This window comes from Neomonachus schauinslandi, chromosome 4 (genome assembly GCF_002201575.2).
Source record: "Neomonachus schauinslandi chromosome 4, ASM220157v2, whole genome shotgun sequence".
Lineage (NCBI taxonomy): Eukaryota > Metazoa > Chordata > Mammalia > Carnivora > Phocidae > Neomonachus > Neomonachus schauinslandi.
Genome location: NC_058406.1, coordinates 32,649,105 through 32,675,165, shown reverse-complemented (window position 1 = coordinate 32,675,165; position 26,061 = coordinate 32,649,105). Strand labels below are relative to the sequence as shown.

Here is a 26,061-nt window from a genome sequence, read left to right as displayed (position 1 = left end):
TGGCATCCAGAGCCCAGATGGGAGCTGCCCTCTCCCTAGTTCTGCCCCCATCTCCCCAGCCCCACTCGGGCTCGGGTCTGACCTTCTGGCCCCCTAGGCTGTCTCCTTCCACCCACTCACCGCCAGTCGTGCCCTGGCTCCTCCCTGTTTGGTGCTTTCTCACCACAGCACCTCTGGCCCCAGAACCCAAGTCCTTCTCCCCAGGAATTGCTCTGCCAGTACTGAGCTTTTCTGCATCCGTGGCCTTAGTTCATCTTCAGAAGAGCCCCAGAAAGTAGGACCCTCCCTTACCACCAAGACATGGAAGCATGCCTTCTCTCCGTTGTCACCACTGCCCCATGTGTTGTTAGTATTCCCAGTTCACAAGTGAGGAAACATAGTCCCAGTGAGGTTAGGAAGGCAGCAGATAAAGGACAAAGCCAGGAACTGATCTCAGGTCTGCTTGCCCCAAGCCTGTTACTGTTAGTAACCACTGTAGTAACCATGTACCAGCCACTTTCCCTGCACGAACCCTCATTTGTCCACCCTCTGGGCAAGGAAGCAGCAGTATGCTCATTTGACAGCTTAACCAAAATCTGGAGTCTGGTGATTGCTAAGAGGTCCAGCATGCTGCAGCGGATGTGTGACAGATCTGGGATCAGAACCAAAGCCTGTAGCTTCTCCACGGTGGCCTCCTTGAGGAGAATGATTATATAGGGCCACGTGCTTGGGGCCTATGCTGCTGGCCCTGAGCTGAGCACCTTACGGTCTTTAATACTTACTCCAGAAATGTTTTTGCACATCATTCCACATCAGACTGCTCTGCATCCAGAGCCAGGGGACCACAGGGACCTCTTCTTAGCCCATCCCATGTGCACCCCACATTACCGTTCCCACAGGATACGTTCCAGCTCACCCACCCTGCAGGACTTAGATCATTTTGTTCAGATGAGGAAAGTGAGACCCTGTGCAGGGTACCTAAGTCATGTGGCAAATCCAGGTTCAGCCCCAGGCCGCCTGCCTCCCGCCTCCCAGCCCAGAGCTCCTAGCCCTGCCCTGGGCTACATCTGCAGTTTGTTTCCTCGGAGCATCCATCACAGCCTAATCTAACTTTCCACCGCTCTCTTGTCCTCAACAGGAACAGCTGCCCTGGATGTCCTATCTCAGCATCGTGGCCATCTTTGGCTTTGTGGCCTTCTTTGAAGTGGGCCCTGGCCCCATACCATGGTTCATTGTGGCTGAACTCTTCAGCCAGGGTCCTCGCCCAGCTGCCATTGCTGTTGCTGGCTTCTCCAACTGGACCTCAAATTTCATTGTGGGCATGTGCTTCCAGTATGTAGAGGTGAGAACCGCCACTGCCTCCCTGACCACCATTCCTCCCCCGCATGCAGGTCCCCGTAGTGCTGTGCAGAGTGCTCTCCCAGCTCTTCTCATCAGAATCCTGCGGAGGAGGAAATTGAGGCTCCCGAAGCCCAGGTCACACAGCTAAAAATGCCAACCTCAATTCTGGGGTTCTTTCCTTAGCTTTGAATTGTCTCCGTTCTGCTCTGTAGGGGGACCCTGCTCCCTGGAGCCCATTACACGCCAGGTGCAGGCAGTCTCATTTAATCATCCCAGCACTCCTGGGTTGTGGGTAGCTGTTCCCTTTCTCAGATCAAAGGCCCCAAGTCCTACAAGTCAAGGCCCTACAGCCAGGATGTAGGGTCAGGACTCCAACCAAGTGTATCTGTGTGTCTTTAGCAACTGTGTGGTCCATACGTCTTCATCATCTTCACCGTGCTCCTGGTGCTGTTCTTCATCTTCACCTACTTCAAAGTTCCTGAGACGAAAGGCCGGACCTTTGATGAGATTGCTTCCGGTTTCCGGCAGGGGGGAGCCAGCCAAAGTGACAAGACACCCGAGGAGCTCTTCCACCCCCTGGGGGCCGATTCCCAAGTGTGAGGTGCCCCACACCACCAGCTGGCCTGCTCCCAGCAGCTCCAAGGATCTCTCGGAGCACAGGCAGCTGGATGAGATTTCCAAACTGACAGATTTCAGCAGAGCTGGGCCTGGGGCTCCTTTCTTCAGCCAGCAATGATGTCCAGAAGAGTATTCAGGACTTGAATGGCTCCAGGATTTTAACAAAAACAAGACTGTTGCTCAGATCTTACTCAGAGAAGCAACAAGTTTTATAATTTTTTTTATTACTGATTTTGTTATTATTTTTTTATCAGCCAGAGTCTCCTGTATCTACACCCCAGACTTCACCCTGAATGGCTCAGTACCTGAAGGTGGGGACCAAGCCCTGCCTAGACACTTGCCTTCTTCACCACGCTAATCTGTAGGGCTGGACCTATGACCAACGACACACTAATTGAACTATGAACTATGAGGCTTCTACCCCAAGAGGTAGCTGTGGCCACTCTCTTCTGAGGCCTGGATCTCCCTACCCTAAGGTTCAGGCTCCATTAGGGTTCGCCCATACCCATCTCTTCCTACCCAACCACTCAAAGTAATTTTGCCTTGCCTGAGACCAGTTGGGAGCACTGGAGTGCAGGGAGGAGAGGGGAAGGGCCAGACTGGGCTACCAGCTTCTAGTCTCCTTTGCACTGAGGGGTCAGATGATCACCATGAGGAGGGCCATGGGAGGCTGAGAACTCACTGCGCAAGAAGACATGGACACTCCTGCCCTGCTGTGTATAGATGGAAGATATTTATATATATTTTTTGGTTGTCAATATTAAATACAGACACTAAGTTATAGTATATCTGGACAAACCAACTTGTAAATACACCACCTTACTCCTTCTGTAACTTACCTAAACAGATATAAATGGCTGGTTTTTAGAAACATGGTTTTGAAATGCTTGTGCATTAAGGGTAGGGAGATTTGGTTGGGATGGGAGAGAAGCAACTGCTATAGTGACTTTGGACTTTGTGACTCGAGATCCAGTCCCTTCTAAGCACTTCTGATCAACACACTCTACTACTTAGCCTAGGACCATTCTACCCTGAATGTACCCCATCTCATTTGATCTCCAGAAGCTAAGCAAGTTGGGGCCTAATACTTGGTTGGGAGACCCTCTATTGCTTGAAAATCTGTATGACCCCTTATTACCCAGAGAAAATCTAAATATCCTGGCATTCAAGGCATTCCTATTTTCCTTCACATGATAGCTGGTATTCAGAAAATGATAGTTACGTGCTAACCTTGATGCTCAGGCCTTAATATGCATTATCTTGAATGTGAGGTGGTACTTTATCTGCATTTGACAGGCTCAGAGAGGCCCGAAACCACAGCAAATCATTCTAGAACTCCTACTTTTAACAATTACACAACCCTTAACCCATACCTGAGTCGTCCTACCACCCCCGCCCCCACCACCAGTGGGCCCAGTGAGTGCTGTCAAGCTGCCTTCATCCATTTCACTTGGAAATGCCCCCTCTGATCCAGCTTAGATGCTACTGTGGCCTCTCTAAAGACTTCTGACCCCCATTCCCACCCAGGAATTTAAAGAGCTTCGTCTGTTCCTTTCCTATGGTACTATATACCCTTCCACCTTTTATCTACAACTCCTAATTTCTCCCAATACTATCAATTTCATGGAAAGAAGTCAGTTTGGTTCATCTGAGTCTTTGGCGTTAAAGGCGGGCTTGGCACACTGTGGGCATTTGGAAAATGGTGAAATAAAGCACCAAGGAAATTCGTCCCTAGAGCGTCAGCTGAGAAAATCGGGCGGGGGGCGGGGGTGTGGAATTTGCCTGTAGAAGCCTTCATAACTGCGCTCAGGCAGAACTACACGAAGAGTGGTTGTAGGAGAGAGTGAGAAGGGAAAACAGGTACTTAGTAAATGGAAGTGCCTATGTCCATTATCATTAAGTACAAAGAATCTGAGGCATTATCCATCCCCATCTCACAAATGAGGAGTGTGGTTCAGAAAAGGGTTAGCCTTGCCGGAGCCTGAAGGCTTAAAGCCTGAAGGGCTGGGGCCAGGTAAGAAGTTAAGTGTGACCGAGGAAGACTTAAGGTGTCTCCAAAAAGGTTCCGTTGAAAGCAGTTATTTTTGTAAGCTTCGAGGGGACCCCTGGAGGGGAAGTGCAAAGAGGAGAGTTAGGGGCCCACGATGCCAGGGGTGAGCTCCGGGCTCGTAAAAGCTCACGGCGGCGCTCCTGGCGGCTATTGCCGCTGGATGCAAGGAAACACACCAGGGATGGGTTGGGGACGGAGGAGCACACCAAGGATGCCAAGTCAATGGCGCCCACGAGCCAGAGGCCCCGAAGCGGGGCAGAGCCGACAGCACCCTAGCCCCGCCCCGACCCCGGGCTCCAGACCCGGGTGTGAAAAGGCCCGAGAACCCACTCCCCGGTTCCCCGCCCGCATTGGGATTGCCCCTACGTGCCCGGCGCCGGCCATTTCCCAAAGTGCGCCGTGCGCGCAGGCGCCGGGAGCCCGGACCCGCCCCAGCCGTGGCCCACAATGCCCCGGGAGGCACAGCTTCCGTTCCCTCGACGCCTTTTCTCCCAGCCGCGCAGTCCACCACCGCCAGGGGAATCGGCCGTCCTCCCCAGATCCCAGCAACAGTGCTCCAGGACCCGCTCGGCGGTCGCTCCTTTCGTCGCCTCGCAGGAAGGGCGGGGCTCCGCGGCGTCTCCACCAATCAGCCGCACCGTTGGCTGGCGAGGGGCCGCCCCAGGCCGCCACCAATCACAGCCTGGCTGCTCGGGCCGCGGTCCGGTAGCCCCCGGTAGATCGGTGTGTGGGGAGGTGCGTTTGCGCTGGGGTAGCGCCGGGCCTTGGCGAGTGTCGCTTGCCTGGGAGTCCTATCGCCCGCGAGGTGACGTGTACGGTCTCTGACGGGAAGGCGTAACTAGGTAACGAGGCTGCGCTCGGCCACCTTCTTTTCCAGGACTTAGCTAAGTTCGCTGACAGTTTGTGAGATCCTTCATCTGATATCCTCGGCTCAAAAGTCTCCTCTCCCTGAAAACCCGAATCAGGTTACCCCTCTGGGCCCCACAGCGTCCTTCCTCTCTTTCCTCCATCAACTATACAGGAGTTGGCCGTCCTTCCACCAGACTGGGGAGGCCACTGCTAAGTCATTCCTTTGTCCCCAGGATCCCACCACAGACACTGGTCAGGGATGTTGAGTGAATGAACTAGAATTTAGACTCAGTGAAGTTTCACAATCTGAGTTTTTCCAGTGCAGTTTTAGGCAGAAAATCCAACAATTCCGCATGTGTATTTAATAGTAGGGAAAGAATATTCATTCTCTTCTGTCAAAACATTTTTAATGCCCCCCTTCTCATCCTACGATTTTTGTTTCCTGAATCACCTACAGATCTGACCCATTCTGTCCATTGCAGTTGCTGGCCCGAGTGCTGGCTACTCATCATCTCCCTCCCAGGATCACTGCAGCACCTCCTCACTGTTCTTTCTGCTTTCTGTCTCCCCTTATTCTCCACACTGCAAATCTTTTTTTTTTTTTTTTTAAGATTTTATTTTTAAGTAATCTCTATACCAATGCGGGGCTTGAACTCACAACCCCAAGGTCAAGAGTTCCATGTTCTACTGACTGAGCCAGCCGGGCGTCCCTGCAAATCTTTCTAAAATGCACATCTGGTCATGTCTCTCTCCTACTTAAAACCTTCCCTGGGTCCCCATTTCCCTTGAGATAATGCCCATCTTCCTTAGTCCAGAAATACAAGGCAATTCAGGATCAGTTTCTAGGGCTCAGATGTAGCCTCGTCGCTCACCACTGCCCCCACTTCACCCTAACCATCCTCTAGGCATTGATCACTTTGTTCTCTGACCTCCACATACTCCTTCCCCTATGGGCCTTTGGGTTCCCTCCACTCAGATCACCCTGCCACCTAACCTTGTTTTCCACCAGGTGATATATCCCATCACAGCCCTGGGAAGCTGCTCCTTGGGACACTGCTGCCAACTAGTGGCTGTTGTATGAACACTTAGGGCAGGTGATAACCTCAACCTCTCAGGGGTTCAGAGAGAATAGATTGCTTTGGCGATAACCCTTCACTGGGACTATTACAACAAATCCATTTGGTGACCCTATCCCTGGCATCCCAGAATGACCTTCCTAAAGCAATGTCTGACCACATTTTTCTACGGCTTAATGTTCCTCGCTATCTCATGATAAAGCCCAGATTCCTTAACCTAGCAGTCAAGATTGTTCACATTCTGGTCCTTGGAAACCCTGTCTCCCAATACGCTCCGTCAGCACTCTAGGATCCAGCCACAGTGATGTGCTCAGTGTTTCCTGTACAGCTCCTCACCTAACTAACCCAAAACTTTTTGTGCAAGCTCCTTCTTTCTCCTGATCTGCCTTTGCTCTCTCTATAAGGCCATTTGATCTCAACTGGATTAAATTAACTGTCACTTTCCCTACAAAGTGTCCATTCATTCCTTCAACTGTTACTTAACTGGGCACATGCTCTTTGCCAAGCTTTCTCCTAAGCAACGTGGTGTCTTGGAAAGAAGGTGCTATTTAGCAGAATAACCTTGAAGAAATCACCTTTCTGATCTTCAGTTTCCTCCTCTGTGGTGATATTAAGATGAAATAAGATAATATATGTGTAAAGCCACCATCAGATGAAATTAGTCCACATTCCCTCTTCCATTCTATTGGGAAAGTCTGGTGCTCACCCCCGAGATTTCTGTGATTTCCCAGGGATTTCTTCCATTCTCAAGGTCATCTCTGGCTCTCTCAGTGGATATCTCCTAAACCACCTGGTGATGCATTCCCGGAGCAAGCTGTTTCCTGTCTTGGAACTCAGATCTTTTGTTTTGCTTCATTCATTTACTGACCAATTACTGGGTGTCTGGCATTCTTCCAGGGCCGGGGATAATAAAGATAGGACTTCATGGAGCTTACTTTTTGAGGGGGGGGGGGAGAGCCAATAAGCAATCAACAAATGAATAATAAAGTATCAGATGGTGATTTGTGTTATGAGGGGGAAAAGGCAATCTAAAGAGAGAGGATGATGGATTGTGAGGGCAGGTATGGATAGGTCAGATTTAGATGAGATAATTTGAGGGCCTCCCTGAGGGAGTGGTATTTGAACACAGATGAGTGAGGGAGGGAGCAAATCATATATGTGTCTGGGGGAGAAACCTTCAAAGTCAAGGTACAGCAAGTTCTAAGGTGCAAAGGCAGGACCATGTTTGGTGTGTTGGAAGACCAGCTAGGAGGCCAAGGCAACTGGACCAGGTGACAAGTAAATGAGGTCAGAAAGGTGACAGAGTGCTAGATCATGTAGGGCCTTTAGATAATCTGAGAACTTTTGTTTTGTTTTTAAATGTAAGATGAGACTTCACAGTTTTGATAATTTGTGTTAATTGTAATCTGTAGTTATGGTCAGCAGGTTAGTTATCATGGGTTGGTGAGCAGATCCAACCTCCTGTGGCATATTTTACAACTTTGAGGGGATCAACATAACTCTCCACATTTCAACATATATAGGTTTCTATAACAAAAATATAGTTGTAAGGTTACAACAACCCATGAAAGATAGTTATGAAAACAAACCTCTATTACAAGAATTTCATTGCCTTTCCTAAAAAGGGGTCTTCAGAATTCAGTTGCTCTCTATGATAGAAAGCAGTATGAAGGATAAGGATAGATTTAACCTAAACTTTATAAAAACTGGAAGGTAAATATTCTCTCACTGCTTTCCTTTCTTTCTAAGCAGAGGATAGAAGATTTTTTAGTGTTTTGTATTTCAAAAGCACTTGTGCCAACAGGATGCACTCAAAGTTTCTCATGGTATATCACTGATACTTGTGGCCTAGGGTTTAAAGTCTAATTTTAAACAATGTATATCAAAGTATTTGGGGCTTATAATTTATTTCCACACGCCTTAGTGCAGATTGTCATGTAATTTACAGTGTGTCTCAGTACCCCCCAACACCACAGCCTTGTTGACACCTGACCTTGACATCTGGTTCTCAGTGGCAGATCCTCAAGAAGCTTGAGGATAGGGGTTAGAAGTAAAGGCTCTGGGGGCATAATGTCCAGACACAAATCCCCATAAGTTTTTATTGTCTTTTTACAGAGGTGGGAGTGGAAGCTAAGACAAGGGACACAGTTAAGAATACTTGCCCCAGGGATGCCTGGGTGGCTCATTTGATTAGGCGTCTACCTTCAGCTCAGGTCATGATCCTAGGGTCCTGGGATCGAGTCCCACATCAGGATCCTTGCTCGGTGGGAAGTCTGCTTCTTCCTCTGCCCCTTACCCTGCTTGTGCTCTCTCTCTCTCGCTCGCTTGCTCTCTCTCTGACAAATAAATAAATAAAATCTTAAAAAAAAAATAAAACAATACTTACCCTAGAGATCTGCGAGGATTAGACAAGACCAACTGGTATACTCTTCATGTAGAGCTTGACCAGAGAAAAGATAAAAAATAGGAACTATTATCATTTCCCGACACTTTCTTTCTCCATCCGTGTCATATCTTTGAGTTTTCCTTTCTGTTGGCCAAGATTATAGCTAGCTAATCCTCCAAACTAAATGCCAACTGAGACGAAGCCAAGGTGAGTATGGGCTTCTCTCCTCTCTCTGCTTGAAGGTTACATATATTTATGGCCACAGTGATCCCTGGTGGCCTAGTTTCTATCTTTAATACCAATAGCAGCCGGTGTTTAGATAGTGAGTACTATTTGTCAAGCACTGTTCTTTTTTTTTTTTTTAAGATTTTATTTATTTATTTGAGAGAGAGCAAGAGAGAGAGAGCACAAGCAGGGTAGAGGGGCAGAGGGAGAGGGAGAAGCAGGCTCCCTGCTGAGCAGGAAGCCCAATGCGGGACTCATCCCAGGACTGAGAGATCATGACCTGAGTTGAAGGCAGACGCTTAACTGTCAGAGCCAGCCAGGCGCCCCTGTCAAGAACTGTTCTAAATCTATGACATCTATTAATACATTAGATCTTTAGAAACACCCTAGGGGGTACATACTCTTATGATTATGCCCATTGTCTAGATGAGGCAGCTGCAGCTGTGCTGCTAACAGAAGAACACTCTCTTAACCAGCCTTCCATTTCCATCATGGTTCAGCTGCCTCCTTTGAAATCCAATCAAGAGGAAGAACTGGTCTTATCTCCCATCACTCTGCTCAATAAAGAGGCAGTTTTTATTTCCATTTATTGCTGAACAAATTGAAACATAAAAAAGTCAGGCAGTTTCTTTCTTGTCAGCCCATCATCCTGGCAGAGGGGAGGGTGGGCAGTGCTATATGCTCTCTGCCTAGTGCAACTGCTTATGTATGTGAAGTGTGGTGACTGAGAATGTGACTTTGAAACAGGGAGCACAGAACTTTAAGTAATGCTGCATATGATTCTATGACCTCTCTTAGACTCCGTTTTTTTATCTATGAAAAGAGGATAATAACTGAACATATATCACCACAGGGTTGTTGTGAGTATTGGATGAGAAGTGACTTATGGTACCTGGCTCACAGCAAGTGCTCACTAAATGGTTATTATTATTATTATTATTATTATTATTGTTATTATTATATTATATAGACAACTTTGCTGGCTTTCTTAAAAACCACTTAAATCAAAAGCAACTGGGTCAAAAATCTATAAAGTTGTTCTTTTATTCTTTGGGCAATAGGTGCTGGAGCTTAGGCAAACTTTAGCCTTTCATTTTATATTTTCAAAAATCATGTCTAACTCTTTGAGATACATCTTCAGAGGCAAGCTCTATAAGGGATATTTCAGGTCAAGTCATTTATGGGAAAAGATTTATTGTTCTCTGAGTGTAAACAAATACCTCCTCAACCAAGTCCACTTCCTCCATACTGTTCCTGTTTCAGTTCTCGTCACTGAAAGAGACGAGAGGATTAGCAGTCCTCCCTGCTGGATAGCCTTGGTGACTACACACTCCAGAAAGAATACCTAACCGGTCATTTAAGGCTCTGTAGTCACTGGCTTGCTTTTTCTTACACCCTTATTTCCTGCTAATACCCCTAGTAATCTGTAAATGTTTTTGCTTTAAAGTCTATTTTGTCTGATATTAGGAGAGCTATCTTTACTCCCCTTTGGCTACTGTTTGTGTGGAATATCTTTTTCTGTCTTTTCACTCTCAATCTATTTGTGTCTTTGGATCTAAAGTGAGTCTTTGGTAGACAGCATCTTAGTTGAATCAAGTGTTTTTATCCATTCTGCCAGTCTGTCTTTTGACTGGAAAAATTAAACCATTTACATGTAGAGTAATTACCAATAAGGAGGGATTTACTTCTGTCATTTTGCTATTTGTTTTCTATATGCCCCATAGCTTTTTTTGTCTCTTGTTTCTTGCATTACTGTCTTCTCTTGTGTTTAGTTGATTTTTTTTTGTAATAAAATGTTTAAATTCCTTTCTCTTTTCCTTTTGTTTATATTCTGTAGCTATTTTCTTTGTGGTTACCATGGGGATTGCATTTAACATCCTAAAGTTATAACACTCTAATTTGAACTTATAACAGCTTAATAAGATACAAAAACTCTGTTCCTTTTCAGTTCTGTCCCCACCCATTTTGGTCGTTGATGCCACAAAATTATATCTTTATACATCGTGTGCCCTGAAACATAAACTAATAATTCTTTTAAATTCTTTAGTCTCTTAAATTATGTCAAAAACAAAATTTGGAGTTATAATCTGAAGTTACAATAACACCAGCTTTTAAAGCAATAATTAGGGTTTTTTTCTTTAAGTGTATTATTCTCTTTATTTTTTTAATTTTTATTTATTAATTTATTTATTTAGCCTCATGAATACACTTCTAGGCACATGCAGATTTTATGTTTTTAAAAAATGTTTTATTTAAATTCATTTTAGTTAACATATACTGTATTACTAATTTCAGGGGTAGAATTTATTGATTCATCAGTTACATATAACACCCTCATTTCATCAAGTGCTCTCCTTAATGCACATGATGTAGAAAACACCAAGTGCAGTTACAAACCACTGTTACAGTAATACTAGCTGTTGTAATTACCATGCATTTACTTTTATTGAGATTTCTATTTCTGTATATGGCTTCAAGTTACTGTCTGGTATCCTTTTAATTCCACCTTGCAGGACTCCCTTGAGCATTTCTTGCAGACCAGATCTAGTGGTCACAGATTCCTTCAGCTTTTGTTTATCAGAGAATGTCTTAATTTCTCCTAACCTTTTGAAAGACATTTTTGCCACATACAAATCCTGGTTGGCAGTTTTTATTTTCTTTGAACACTTTGAATGTGTTAGGCCACTGTCTTCTGGCCTCCAAAGTTTCTGATGAAAAATCTGCTTATGATCTTATTGAGGATCTCTTGTATTTGATGATGTTTCTCTCTTGCTGCTTTTACGATTCTCTCTTTGTCTTTTGAAAGTTTGATCCTAATGTCTCTCGACGTGGGTCTCTTTGAGTTCATCTTACTTGGAGTTCATGGAGCTTCTTAGATGTTTATATTCATATCTTTCATCAAATTTGGGAAGTTTTCAGCCATTATTTCTTCAGATATTATCTCTGTCCCTTTCTATTTCTCTTCCCCTTCTGGGACGCCCACAATACATATGTTGATCCACTTGATGATGTCCCACATACACTACACAATCTCTACTCTAGGCCCAAGTGTTTGTGGTGGAGTTGACTCTACCTCAAACTTGGGGTAAATCCCAGGCACAGCCAGTTAAAGCATCATATTTTCCCAGACACAGTGATTGGTTCCAGAATAGACCCTTAAGCTAGGCAGAGTTAATGAAATGCAATGATTCTTTGGGGGGAGCATTTGAGAGAGAGGCAGCCACATTTTTTATCTGTACTTGAGCCCAGAGGCTTTTAGGGGTGTGGTCACTCAGGGAAGCCATATGTACACTGGTTAAGAGCACAGGCTTTAAAGCCAGACATACATGGAGTCTATGTATTGCTGCTGTCTGAACTTTTCTGAGCTTCAGTTCTTCATTTGTTAAATATATATAATAATAGCATCTGTGTGATTATTTTTTCAGGTCTGAGGGCAGATTTGGTGAACAGAAAAGACTCTAGCATCTTGGGTTTTAAATTAACATTACACTTATTCATCTACAAACTCAAAACTTTGGCTTTATTCAAGCCTTAAAAGTTTAATTTACAACTATACTATTATATTTATAAATTTATTATGTCTATACAAAAATATTAATTAGGTTGGGGCACCTGGGTGGTGCAGTTTGAGCATCTGATTCTTGGTTTTGGTTCGGGTTGTGATCTCAGGGTCATGGGATCAGGCCCTGCATTGGGCTCCATGCTCACTGCAGAGTCTGCTTGAGATTCTTTCTCCCTCTCCCCCCCCACAACTAATGCTCTCTCTCTAATTAATAAATCTTTAAATATATATATATTAATTAGGTTGGGGCACCTGGGTGGTTCAGTCAGTTATGTGTCCAACTATTGGTTTTGGCTCAGGTCATGATCTCATGGTCATGGTTGAGATTCTCTGCCTCTGCCTCTCCCTCTTCCCTTCCCCTTCTTCCCCATCTCCTGCTCTCTCTCTCAAAATAAATAAATACATAAAATCTTTAAAAATATATATTAATTAGGTTTAAAGGGATATTTTAATATTGTTCAAGCGACAGGCAGAACAATCTAAACTCTTTTTTTTAAAAGAATTTAAAGATTTTATTTATTTATTGGACAAAGAGAGAGAGAGAGCACATGCAGGGTGAGTGGCAGGCAGAGGAAGAGGGAGAAGCAGGCTTCCCGCAGAGCAGGGAGCCTGATGCGGGGATCGATCCCAGGACCCTGGGATCATGACCCGAGCCAAAGACAGACGCAAAACCAGACACCCCAGGACCTAAACTCTTAAACAATTAATCCCATTTTTAAATTTATAATATGTAATTCCATTAAGCATTTTTAAAAAAGACTTTATTAAGTCTTTTAAGTAATCTCTACACTCAACATAGGGCTCAAACCCAAACCCTGAGATCAAGAGTCACATGCTCTATCAACTGAGCCAGCCAGGCGCCTTCCCCCCCATTAAGCATTTTAAACTCTATTTGTAAATTTCATATATTCTATTTTCATTTTATACGCTTCATATGCCCGATTAATCCAGTTTCCATCCCTAATGAGCAAATCCTTCCCAAGTACTGGACAAAAATTTGTTTTATATATGTATATGTAACATAAATCTAGTAGATCTAGTTTTCAGATATTCCAATACTATTTCCAAACTTAATTAAATTTTCTTACACCTCATAGACTACCAGATTCTTCAATATGCCATTTACTTCAAAATTATGACACACACATATTTTAAACACAAAAGTATAAATATGATAGGTTTGATTTACTTATCATCTCTATTTTTAATTTTAAGCCTTTTCAGGTTTGAAAGCTACTTAATCACTGAGAAAGAAGGTCTAACATGTCTAGGAAGTTCAGATTACTGGGTCACCAAAATTCACAACCATGATAGAGTTACCATCTTGGAGGGTCACCTTGAGGTGACCAGCTCAACAGTTTATGGCTCTGATATAGTTACCTTCTTAGAAAGGCTGAGGTTGACATCTTAAACAAGCAGAGGCTATTGGGTTGACAATTTATTAACACCGTAAGGTCATTATCAGTCAGAGAATCGACACTGGGAAGCAGGACCTGAGCTTTGCAGGCTTCCAAGATGATTCTACCTGAGCCACATGTGGATACAGTGACCCCTTCGTTTTTTTTGTTTTTTTTTTAATTTTATTATGTTATGTTAGTCACCATACATTACATCATTGGTTTTTGATGTGGTGATCCACGATCCATTGTTTTCATATAACACCCAGTGCTCCATGCAGTACGTGCCCTCCTTAATACCCATCACTGGGCTAACCAATCCCCCCTCCCCCCTCCCCTCTAAAACCGTGTTTGTTTCCCAGAGTCCATAGTCTCTCATGGTTCATCTCTCCCTCTGATTTCCCTCCCTTCATTTTTCCCTTCCTTCCCCTAATGTCCTCCATGCTATTCCTTATGTTCCACAAATAAGTGAAACCATATGATAATTGACTTTCTCTGCTTGACTTATTTCACTTAGCATAATCTCCTCCAGTCCCATCCATGTTGATGTGAAAGTTGGGTATTCATCCTTTCTGATGGCTGAGTAGTATTCCATTGTATATATGGGCCACATCTCCTTTATCCATTCATCAGTTGAAGGGCATCTTGGCTCTTTCCACAGTTTGGCTGTTGTGGACATTGCCGCTATGAACATTGGGGTGCATATGGCCCTTCTTTTCACTACATCTGTGTCTTTGGGGTAAATACCCAGGAGTGCAATTGCTGGGTCATAGGGTAACTCTATTTTTAACTTTTTGAGGAACCTCCACACTGTTTTCCAAAGTGGCTGTACCAACTTACATTCCCACCAACAGTGCAAGAGGGTTCCCCTTTCTCCACAACCTCTCCAACATTTGTTGTTTCTTTCCCTGTCCATTTTTTACCATTCTAACTGGTGTAAGGTGGTATCTCAATGTGGTTTTGATTTGAATTTCCCTGTTGGCTAATGATGATGAACATTTTTTCATGTGTCTGTTAGCCATTTGTATGTCTTCTTCAGAGAAGTGTCTTTTCATATCTTCTGCCCGCTTTTTGACTTGATTATTTGTTTTTTGGGTGTTGAGTTTGAGAAGTTCTTTATAGATCTTGGACACCAGCCCTTTATCTGTAGTGTCATTTGCAAATATCTTCTCCCATTCTGTGGGTTGCCTCTTTGTTTTGTTGACTGTTTCCTTTGCTGTGCAAAAGATTTTTATCTTGATGAAGTCCCAGAAGTTCATTTTTGCTTTTGTTTCACTAGCTTTTGGAGATGTATCTTGAAAGAAGTTGCTGTGGGCGATGTCAAAGAGGTTACTGCCTATGTTCTCCTCTAGGATTTTGATGGATTCCTGTCTCACATTGCGGTCTTTCATCCATTTTGAGTTTATCTTTGTGTATGGTGTTAGAGAATGGTCGAGTTTCATTCTTCTGCATGTGGCTGTCCAATTTTCCCAGCACCATTTATTGAAGAGACTGTCTTTTTTCTATTGCATGTTTTCTCCTGCTTTGTCAAAGATTATTTGACCACAGAGTTGAGGGTCCATATCTGGGTTCTCTATTCTGTTCCATTACAGTGACCCCTTCTTATAGTTGCCATAACAGGGGACTTCTTGTCCATACCCTTCTCCTGGGTTCAAATTACACCCTTCTGTAATTCATCTGATTGAAATTTGCAACCTCAGTCAGGTTGCAAGAAAGGAAACTTCCATCACAGTTTGAGTGAATTCTTGAATGCTCTTAAGATATTTTAATTCTGTTGTTCTTTAGAAGCTGAGGCCTTTCCAGCCTTCTTCCACAATTCTGATTTAATTGGTCTGGGTGCAGCCTGGGCATTAGGGTTTTTCAAAGCTCCTTCAAAGATTCTAATATGCAACCAAGGTTGAGAACCACTGTTATGCCCTCTCCTCTAGCTCTAAAGACATGTTACTTTTATTGCATTGGATCTTCTCATTCCTCTCTTTGTCTGCTAAAAGTTGTATTGATGGCAGTAAAGTTATAATATAAAATGTGGTTAAAACTTAAGGCCCTAGGATTAGACTGCCTTGTTAGTCTTTAGTGAATTTCTTACCTTCTCTGCCCTAGTGTCATCAGCTATAAGATGGGGACAATAATTGTACCTATCTCCTAGGGTTTTTTAAAAAGTAGAATTAAGTGGCATTATACATGTAATGCTTACTGAACAGAACCTACACATATTAAGTGCTCAGTAAATGTTAACTCTTCTTATTTTTTATGCAAATGGTGATATAACCTGCATATAAATCTCTTCCTTTCCAATCCTTACACGTCTGCCTTCATTTTCTGGTCTTATTGTATTGGTCAGCACCTCCAATATCATGCTGAACATTAATGGTGATAGAAGTACCCCATCTCATTGACCTGCTTAGTTACCAGTATTAAGAGAAATGCTTCTAAGGTTTAGAAGCTTACTCATACTTTAAAGTATGAGTTTTTATAGAGATATTGCTATGGATGCTCTTTTTCATTTTAAGGAAGTTTTCTTATTTTTCAAGGGGCACTGGGTTTATTTGTTATTTATTTTTTTAAAAGATTTTTAAAATTTATTTGAGAGAGAAAGAGAGCACAAGCAGGGGGAGGGACAGAGGGAGAGAGAGAAGCAGACTCCTTGCTGAGTGGGGAGCCTGACATGGGGCTCAATCTCAGGACCCTGATATCATGACCTGAGCTGAAGTCGGGTGCTTAACCAACTGAGCCACCCAGGCGCTCCAGGGGCACTGAATTTTATTGCATGTCTTCCATGAATCAGGGGAGATGATCAAATGGTTTTCCTCCTTTAATCTATCAAGGTGATTTCCATTTTTGAAAGGACATCATTGATCAAAGGGGGAGAAATTGAGAATGGAAATTGTTACAAGGTGGATGAGGGTCAGTAAAGTATTCTCCAAACTGAGAAGGCTTTTTGAAACCGAAAAACAATGCAAACCACTCCCTACCGTTTATACAGTTTTATCCAGGGTAACTTATTGGCAAGAGGATCAGGTGAACAGACAATCCAAACACCGCACAGTTATTTTTCGCCCACTCTGGACCTTAAGCCACAGCTCTTACAGAGTGAGAGGCATTGTGGTGAGGTCAAAGGGTAATCTATCTAAAGTGGCACCATCTGTAGATCTCTACTGGTTATCTCAAGTGGGGCCTTCTGTGCGCCAGTCCTTTCTACTAGTTATCTCAAGTGGGGCCTTCTGTGTGCCAGTCATCTCTACTAGTTATCTAACCTGGCGCCTTCTGGTCAGCCACTTTAGGGAAGATCAGGGCATACATTAACCTTCATGGGACCAGGAACATGTAGGCTCTAGGGAGGTCATCACGCGGTCATGAACAAGATGGAGGGCCAAAGATGGAGTCAGTGTTGTCAGCATTCCTGCAGAAATTTATCATACAGGAAGAGAGACACCAAGGTTAACTAGAAAAAATAAAAATAAGTCAGTAAATTCAGGAGAAACTATTCAGATTAGTCAGACCTTATGAAGAGAGGGAAGAGAAACAAGCAAAAATTATGGAATGTTTCCATTATTATGACCACAAAAGTGAGGATTTCAAGAACACAGTGGGTGATTAACCAATTAGGATTAAAGCCTTAGTAACGGCTGCACTGGATTTCCTCTATCCCTTGCTGACCTTGCCTCTTTCCAATTGTATTAGGTGCATTTTTTAGTTTTTTGGTTTTGCTTTCCTCCCAAATTTTTATTTTGAAAAATAATCACCAGAAAAGGTAAAATTATAGTATAATGAATTAATAGTTTATCCAATGCATAGATTCACCAATTAATACCATTTTATTTATCTAAGTATCCATCTATATACTTTTTTCTTTTTTGCTGAACCATTTGAAAGTTCCAGACAACATGACATTTTATGCCTGAATATTTCAACATGTAACTCTTTTAATTTTTTTAAGTAGGCTCCATGCCCATCATGGAGCTCAGCACGGGGCTTGAACTTAGGACCCTGAGATCAAGACCTGAGATGAGATCAAGTGTCAGATGCTTAACTGACTAAGTCACCCAGGCACCCCAACATGTAACTCTTTAAGAACATGAGCATTCTCGGGGCACCTGGGTGGCTCAGATGGTTAAGCGTCTGCCTTCAGCTCAGGTCATGATCCCAGGGTCCTGGGATCAAGCCTGACATCGGGCTCCTGGCTCAGCGGGGAGCCTGCTTCTCCCTCTCCGTCTGCCTCTCCCCCTGCTCATGCTGTCTCTTTCTCTCTCTATCTCTGTGTCTCAAATGAATAAATAAAATCTTAAAAAAAATAAAAATTAAAAAATTAAAAGAACATGAGCATTCTCCTACATATCTGCAATACCATTCTCACATCTAAGAAATGTAACATTAATGACATCTAATATACAATAACATTAAAATGTCATCAGTTGTCCTCCCTGTTTCTTTATAACTTTTTTCTTATTTGATCTAGGCTCCATTTAAGAATCCCACACTGCCTTCGATTGTCAAGCCCTTTTTAGTATCCTTTAATCTTTATTTTTAATCACATACACACACACATGCTATGCACATGCACATATACATAGAGATAGTCCTTCATGACAATAATATTTTTTGAAGAGTCCAGGGGAGTTGTCTTTTAGAATGTCCCACAATCTGGATTTGGTCACTTTTCCCCCACAATTAGATTCAGGTTAATCATTCTTGGCAAAAATACTATATACATGATGTTTGTTTCCCATTACATCATGTCAGGAGACACATAATTGTCTCCTATTGGTGATAGTTGGATCACTTGGTTCAGGTGATGTCCATCAGATCTCCATTTTAAGGGTACCTTTCCCTCTTGACTAACTTCTTCGTAGTTAGTCAAGTAACATCTGGATTGATACTTGGAAACTGTGTAAATATCCTATCCTGCAACCATCTTCCATCCAGTGGTTTTAACATCCATTGATGACCCTCACCTGAATCCATCCATTACACTGATGACTGTAAAAGAGTGATCTTCTGATCTAAAATACCATGTGCAAATGAAATAAATGGAAATTAGAAATTAGCAATTAGCTCTGCCTAGGGAGAAGGTCTGGGGAGGCACAAGGGATTTGTGCAGGAGGATGTCATGTCATGAAAGAAAATATTGAGCCTTTTTACTCAAGAGAGCTTCTGGGTTCAAGATCCATAAAACAGCCATTTCTCCTGATGACGTCAGTCTGGTCAGTTTTAGTTAGTAAATCATGCGGTTGCTTATCTGTTTTATCTGTGTGTTGAAATCATTAGCGTTTCTGTATGAATGAGCCCAGATGTTCACTCCCTGGTCCTCCATATAATGTGGCCTCATCAGAGTAACTGTACTGGCTCACTGCCCAGATGGTGCTCCTTGCCTGTGTTATTGCCTCAGAAGAAGTAGTGGGACTGGGATAGGAGGCCAAAAGCAGAGATGGTTTCTAATTTTCAAAAAACCTTACATTCCTGGAATAAGCTGTACTTTGGTTGTAATAACTTATTTTAAAATTTACTGTTGGATTAGAATTTGTGCTTCCAAATTTGTAAATGAGATTGTCCATTCTACTGCCCTTAAATGGTCTTGGTATCAATATTACATTAACCTCTTAAAAATTAGTTGGATAATTTCTCCCGTTCAGAATAACATGCATAAGAATTATCTGTACCCTTGAACATTTACTAAAAATGGTCTGGCTTTAGTGCTTTTATAGAAGAGATTAGATAAGTAAGTCATGGCATGTCCCCAATATAGTGGTATTCACACACTAGAGCAGTAAAAATCAAAGAATAGAGCTTCATGTAATTACGTAGGTAAATCTCAAAATCATAACACCAGTCACTTTTATTATTTTTGTTTGTTTTGTTATTATGGACAATGCCACTATAAACATTCTTCTACATGTCTCTTGGTATGCAGGTGCAAGTTTCTCTAGGATATATACCTAGTAGAATTGTTAGCTTGTAGGGTACTTGCATGTTCAACTTTTTAAGGTAGTGCAATACTATTTTCCTAGAGGACTTCCCAATTTATACTACTGTCAGCAACATATGAAAGCTCCCATTGCTCTCTATATTCTAGCTAACATCTGGTATTATCCAACTTTTACGTTTGGTGGTTGTGAAATTGGATCTCATTGTGCTTTCAACTTACATATCCCTGATTTCAAATGAACCTGGATGTTCATTCATATGTTTATGGATTACTTATGCTTTCTCTTGAGTGAAAACACTGTTCATTTCTTTGTCCATTTTGTTAATTGAGTTGTCTTTTCTTATTGATCTGTAGACATATATTCTAGATATTAAATTATATTTACTTTTATGTGTTTCAGTCATTCTCAGTTTGTAGCTTTTCACTCTCTTTATATGACTAGAAATGTTTAATGTTCATATAATTAGATTTGTTAATTTTCTTCCTGTTCTTTCTTAATCAGATTAAGAAATATTTTCCTATCTTGCAGTCACAAAGACAGTCTTCTATATTGTTTTTGTTAATAAGTTTCTGTTTGTATTGTCTTTAAAACTCTAGGAATTGACTTTATGTTTTATTGTGAGATAGAGATCCAATTTTATTTTCTCCCTAATAGATAATCAATTGTCCAAGAACTATTTATTTTAGAAGTTCATGTTAGTCTTTTTCTTTTTAGTTTCTTGTTTTGAAATAATTGTAGATTCCCAGGTATTTTCCCAAAGATAGTACAGAGAAATCTTATGTCCCCTTCACCTATTTTCTCTCGATGGCTACTGAGTTGGAAACCTCTGTTTCCCCATTAATCTCACACTGCTACTATACCAACAACACTTCTGACATTGGATGTGTGGGGGGCTTTCCCCACAACAAGCAATTCTCCATGACACCAGCTAGGTGACCTACAATTTACCTCAATTCTGACACTATCTACCTATAGATAGCACCAGATCCCATAGGTTAGGGGCTCAGTCCCACAAGACTGCCCCCTATTTTAGATGCCAATTGCAAGTAACAGGTCCCCAGGTTACCCACAACTTCTGTCCGACTTGGCTATAAATCAGAAGTTCCCATGACCTCCTCTCCCTCACTTATTTACCAGAACGGAACTCAGGGAAACCTTTATGTTTACTGGTTTATTAAAAGATATGATAAAGGATACAGATGAACAGCCAGAAAAGATATATAGAGCAAGGGCTGGGAGAGTCCTGAGCACAGGATCTTCTGTCCTCATGGAGTTGGGGTACATCACTCCCCTGGTATATGGATATGTTCACCAAACTGGATGCTCCCTGAACCCCATACCATTGGGATTCTTATACAGGCTTCCTCACATAGGCATGCTCAGTTATTAACTCCATTTCCAGCCCCTCTCCCCTCTCTAGAAAAGGCGGGGGCGGGGAGGGCTGAATATTTCAAGCTTCTAATCATGGCTTGGTCTTTCTGGTGACCAGTCTCCATCCAAGGGCCCATCAAGAGTCACCTAGAACAAAAGAAATTCCCAGAGACTTAGGAACCAGGGCCAAAGAACAAATATTAGAACAAAAGATGTTCCTAGTGCTCTTACCATTTAGGGAATTATAAGAATTTTAGGAACTCTGTGCCAGGAACTGGGGGCAGGGGCTAATATATGTTTCTACCAACTTAGAGTTATATCTTACATAATTAGTATACACTATCAAAACCAGGAATATAACATTAGTATGATGTATGATGTATGTGTATAGACCTGTGTTATTTTATCACATGTGCATATTTGTGTAACCACCACCACAATCGAGACACAGAACTATTCTGCACCACAAAGATCTCCTTGTGCTACTCTCTATAATCACATCCCAGCCCCATCCCCTGCTCATCTTTTCATTCTCTTAACAATATCTTTCAAAGACCACAAGTTTTTAGTTGGAAAAAAAACAAAACAAAACAACCCAATTAAAAAAATGGGAAATATTTGGGGGCACCTGAGGGGCTCAGTGGGTTAAGCATCTGCCTTCAGCTCAGGTCACGATCCCGGGGTCCTGGAATCAAGCCCCACATCGGGCTCTCTGTTCAGCAGGGGAGTCTGCTTCTGCCTCTCCCTCTACCCCGCCCCTTCCCCCCCTCATGCTCACTTTCTCTATCACTCTCTCTCTCAAATAAATAAAACCTTTTTAAAAAATAGGGAAATGTTTCAACTGACACTTTACCAAAGATGATATATAGATGTCAAATAAGCACATTATTAGTCATTGGGGAAATGAAAATTAAAACCACAACAATACACTTTTATAAACCGTTCTTTTTAAAAAAAATTTTTTTTTTATTTATGCGGCGCCTGGGTGGCGTAGTCGGTTAAGCAACCAACTCTTGATTTCAGCTCAGGTCATGATCTCAGGGTCTTGGGATGCGGCCCTACATCAGGCTCCACACTCAGCCTGGCATCTGCTTGAGATTCTCTCTCCCCCTCTCCCTCTGTCCCTCCCGCTCCTGCTGTTTCTCTCTCTCAAATAAGTAAATAAAATCTTAAAAAAAAAAAAAAAGATTTTATTGGGACTCCTGGGTAGCTCATTCGTTAAGCGTCTGCCTTTGGCTCAGGTCATGATCCCAGGGTCCTGGGATTGAGTCCTCCGTCAGGGTCCCAGCTCAGTGGGGAGCCTGCTTCTCCGTCGGCTTGCCTGCCACTCCCCCTCCTTGTGCTCTCTCACTCACTCTCTCTCTCTGACAAATAAATAAAATCTTTTATTTTTTAAAGGATTTTTATTTATTTGACAAAATAAAAAAATTTATATATTTATTTATTTGAGAGAGAGAGAGACAGAATGTGAGCATGAGTGGGGGATGGAGGGATAGGAGCAGAGGGAGAGAGAGAAGCAGACTCCCCACTGAGCAGGAAGCTGAAGCTGGGCTTGATTCCAGGACCCCGAGATCATGACCTGAGCCAAAGACAGACATTTAACTGACTGAGCCACCCAGGCGCCCCATAAAACGTTCTTTAAAAGGTAAACATCCACTTCCATCTGATCCAGCCATTCCTAGGTATTTACCCAAGAGAAATGAAAGCATATGTTCATACAAAGAATGTTCATAGCAGCTTTATTTGTAATACGCAAAAATGGAAACAATCAAAATGTCCGTCAATAGATGAATAAACATACACTTCCATCTGATCCAGCCATTCCTAGGTATTTACCCAAGAGAAATGAAAGCATATGTTCATACAACAATGTTCATGGCAGCTTTATTTGTAATAGCCAAAAATGGAAACAATCAAAATGTCCGTTGATAGATGAATAGATTAGCTTATAAATGTATGGCCATATAATGGAATACAACTCAACAGTAAAAATAGATATATGATTTATGAACACCATGGCATGCATAAATCTCAAGATAATTATGCTAAGTGAAAAAAGATCAAGAGTACATACATATTATATGATTCTATTTATATAAAATTATAGAAAATGCAAGCTAATCTACAATGACCAAAGCAGATTCCGTGGTCACCTGGAACCAAAGAGAGGGTGAAGAGGGATGAGAGGGAGGGAATCACAAAGGACATGAAGAAATTTTTGAGGGTGATGGACATGTTCATTAACTTTTTTTTTTTTCCTCACAAATTTTCTCTTTAATAGATAAGCTTAACATTGTGGCAAATTTTAATAGAGTAGAAAGCCTTCACTGTATATTATCTATACTTAAAGTTTATTTCTCTTTCTGAAAAGAGAAGTTCCAAGATTAATGTGCACTGAAGATGAGAAATTTAAGAAATTACATAAACTGCTAGTTTAATTCAAGTTGCTTAAACTGGTGGTTACAGCTTGTTAAAGTCATATATTGATTTGAGAGTGAATGGTGGTGATAAAAATTATCCAAAAACAATGAGTCAAAAGATAGTTGGGCTTTAAAAAGATACCACACTCCTAACAATACCAATTTTTATCTTTTAGGAATTGGTCAAAATTTAAATACATGTTTTATGTTATGTTTGCCTATCTAGTTTATTTCTCATAGTAGTTTTTGAGAACTGTCACCATAACAGAGTTTATTTCACAGAGGTACTTACGTAGTGAACCATGGCCCCCAAGCACCCATACACGTAAGACATCTCAGTCACTAGTACCTGTCCATATACCTTCTCTCCATCACCCGGAGCCAAAGTGGTATGGGCCTGGAGTGTTCCAGGGTGCTTTGCACCTTTGTCACCTTGGCAAGACAGCTGGAGCCAAAGTGCTGACCAGGCGTATCCCGGTGTACATGCACCATGCTGGGGTCACCTTGGTTGACTGAGGTGGTAGGCTGGCTAAGGTGCCTGGACCCTGCTCCCATCCATACCATCAAGGTGGAAGGGGAAAGTAAACCATAGCACTCGTCAGCCCCTCTGACCCAGAGAGAATTCCAGCAGCTCCCTTGCTGTCTGGTAGTGTTCTAGGCCTGGATCTTTTATATTCTAGTTTCTGTTTTAAACCATGGCTTTTTTTCTGTATCCCAGGGGTCCAGCGCTGGTGTGAGCTCGGGGCCCCTGCTCCCCGAGGCAGCAGACCAGCCATGGTGCCCAGAGCCTGTTCCCAACTCAACGTGGAGGGGGGGTATAAACTGTGGCATTTCTCAGCTCACCCTCCCAACCTCCCAACCTGGAGAGAGCTTCAGCAGCTCTCTCACCATTTGTCACGGTTCTAGGCCTGGATCTTTTATATCCTAGTAGTTGGGGATTCCCTTTGTTACTGTGTCTCTGTCTCTCTGGGCATTCCTAGTGTGGTCTTTTTGCCCTTTGCTGTGTAGACACTCACTGTTCGGTCAGCCCTCAGTTCTTCTTTGGGAGGTATTGCTCTATAAACAGGTGCAGATTTGGTGTTTGTGGAGGAGGTGAGTCCAGGGTCTTGCTAGGTCACCATCTCAGACCGAACTCAGAATGTTCATTATCTTGATTGTGCTGATGACCTTATAGTTGTATACCTATGTCAAAATGTATCCAATTGTACACTTTACATATGTTTAGTTCATTGTGTGCCAGTTATAGCTCAATAAGGCTGTCAATGATTCATTGTTTGTGCATAACACCCAGTGCTCCTGGAACACTCCAGGCCCATACCGCTTTGGCTCCGGGTGATGGAGAGAAGGTATATGGACAGGTACTAGTGACTGAGATGTCTTACGTGTATGGGTGCTTGGGGGCCATGGTTCACTACGTAAGTACCTCTGTGAAATAAACTCTGTTATGGTGACAGTTCTCAAAAACTACAGGTTTATAGTCTGTGTTTTCTCATATTAACAAAGCTACACAGTGGCTTTCTTTTGGTTAGTAATTGCCTACACTATCTTTTTTTAAAAAAATTTTTATTGTTATGTTAATCACCATACATTACATCATTAGTTTTTGATGTAGCGTTCCATGATTCATTGTTTGTGCATAACACCCAGTGCTCCATGCAGAACGTGCCCTCTTTAATACCCATCACCAGGCTAACCCATCCTCCCACCCCCCTCCCCTCTAGAACCCTCGGGCAGGGAAAAATGAGGGGGTGGGAATTGGAGAGAGAGATGAACCATGAGAGACTATGGACTCTGGGAAACAAACACAGTGTAGGCTATTGGCCTACACTATCTTTTTAAATCCTTTTACTTTCAACTTTTCTGTACCTATATATTTTATTTTATTTTTTATTGTGGTAGGAGCACTTAACATGAGATGTACCCTCTTAACAATTTTTAAGTGTACAAACAGTATTGTTATTATAGGCACTATCTTGTATTATTATTACTATAGGTGCTATCTTGTCTCTTGAACTCATTCATCTTGCATGACTGAAATTTATTTTTTACTGAAACTTTATATCCATTGAACAATACCTCCCCATTTCTCCTGCATCTGGCAACCAACATCCTACTCCCTGCTTCTATGAGTTTGACTATTTAAGATAAGTGGTATCATGTAGTATTTATTCTTCTGTGATGGGCTTATTTCACTTAGCATAATGCCCTCAAGTTTCATCCATATTGTTATACATGGCAGGATTTCCCTATTTTTAAAGGCTGATTCATATTCCATTGTATGTATATGCCATATTTTCTATCTATTCTACATTCATGTACATTTAGGTGGTCTCCACATCTTGGCTATTGTGAATAATGCTGCAATGAACATGGGAGTGGATATCTCTGAGATCCTTCTTTCAATTCTTTTAGATATATACCCAGAAATGGGGTTGCTGGATCATATGGTAGTTCAATTTTTAATTTTTTGCAGCATCTCCATACTATTTTCCATAGTAGCTGCACCATTTTATATTTCCACCAACAGTGTATAAGGGTTCCAATTTCTCCACAACTTCACCAACACTTGTTTTCTTTTTTGATAGTGACCATCCTAACAAGTGTGAGGTAACATCTCATAGTGGTTTTGATTTGCATTTCCCTGATGATTAGTGATGGTGGACATCTTTTCATATACCTGTTGGCCACTTGTATGTCTTCTTTGGAGAAATGTCTATTCAATTCCTTACCTAGTTTTTAATCAGGTTATTATTATTATTATTATTATTATTATTATTTTGCAATTGAATTGTAGGAGTTCCTTATATATTAGATATTAGCCCCTTATCAGATATAGGGTTTGCAATATTTTCTCCCATCCTGT

General features: G+C 42.1%; 1 protein-coding gene across 5 annotated transcripts in view; it reads left to right on the top strand.

Moving 5' to 3' along the window:
* Positions 1–2,809, top strand: part of SLC2A1 (solute carrier family 2 member 1) — a 30,240-nt gene extending 27,431 nt beyond the window's left edge. For all 5 annotated transcript variants that reach the window (XM_021684247.2, XM_021684246.2, XM_044914492.1 and 2 more), the window contains 2 exons: positions 1,118–1,321; positions 1,720–2,809. In XM_021684247.2, the coding sequence (XP_021539922.1) occupies positions 1,118–1,321; positions 1,720–1,920 (405 nt within the window). In that variant the 3' untranslated portion in view covers positions 1,921–2,809. The remainder of the gene's footprint in view (positions 1–1,117; positions 1,322–1,719) is intronic.
* The last annotated feature ends 23,252 nt before the right edge of the window (positions 2,810–26,061 follow it).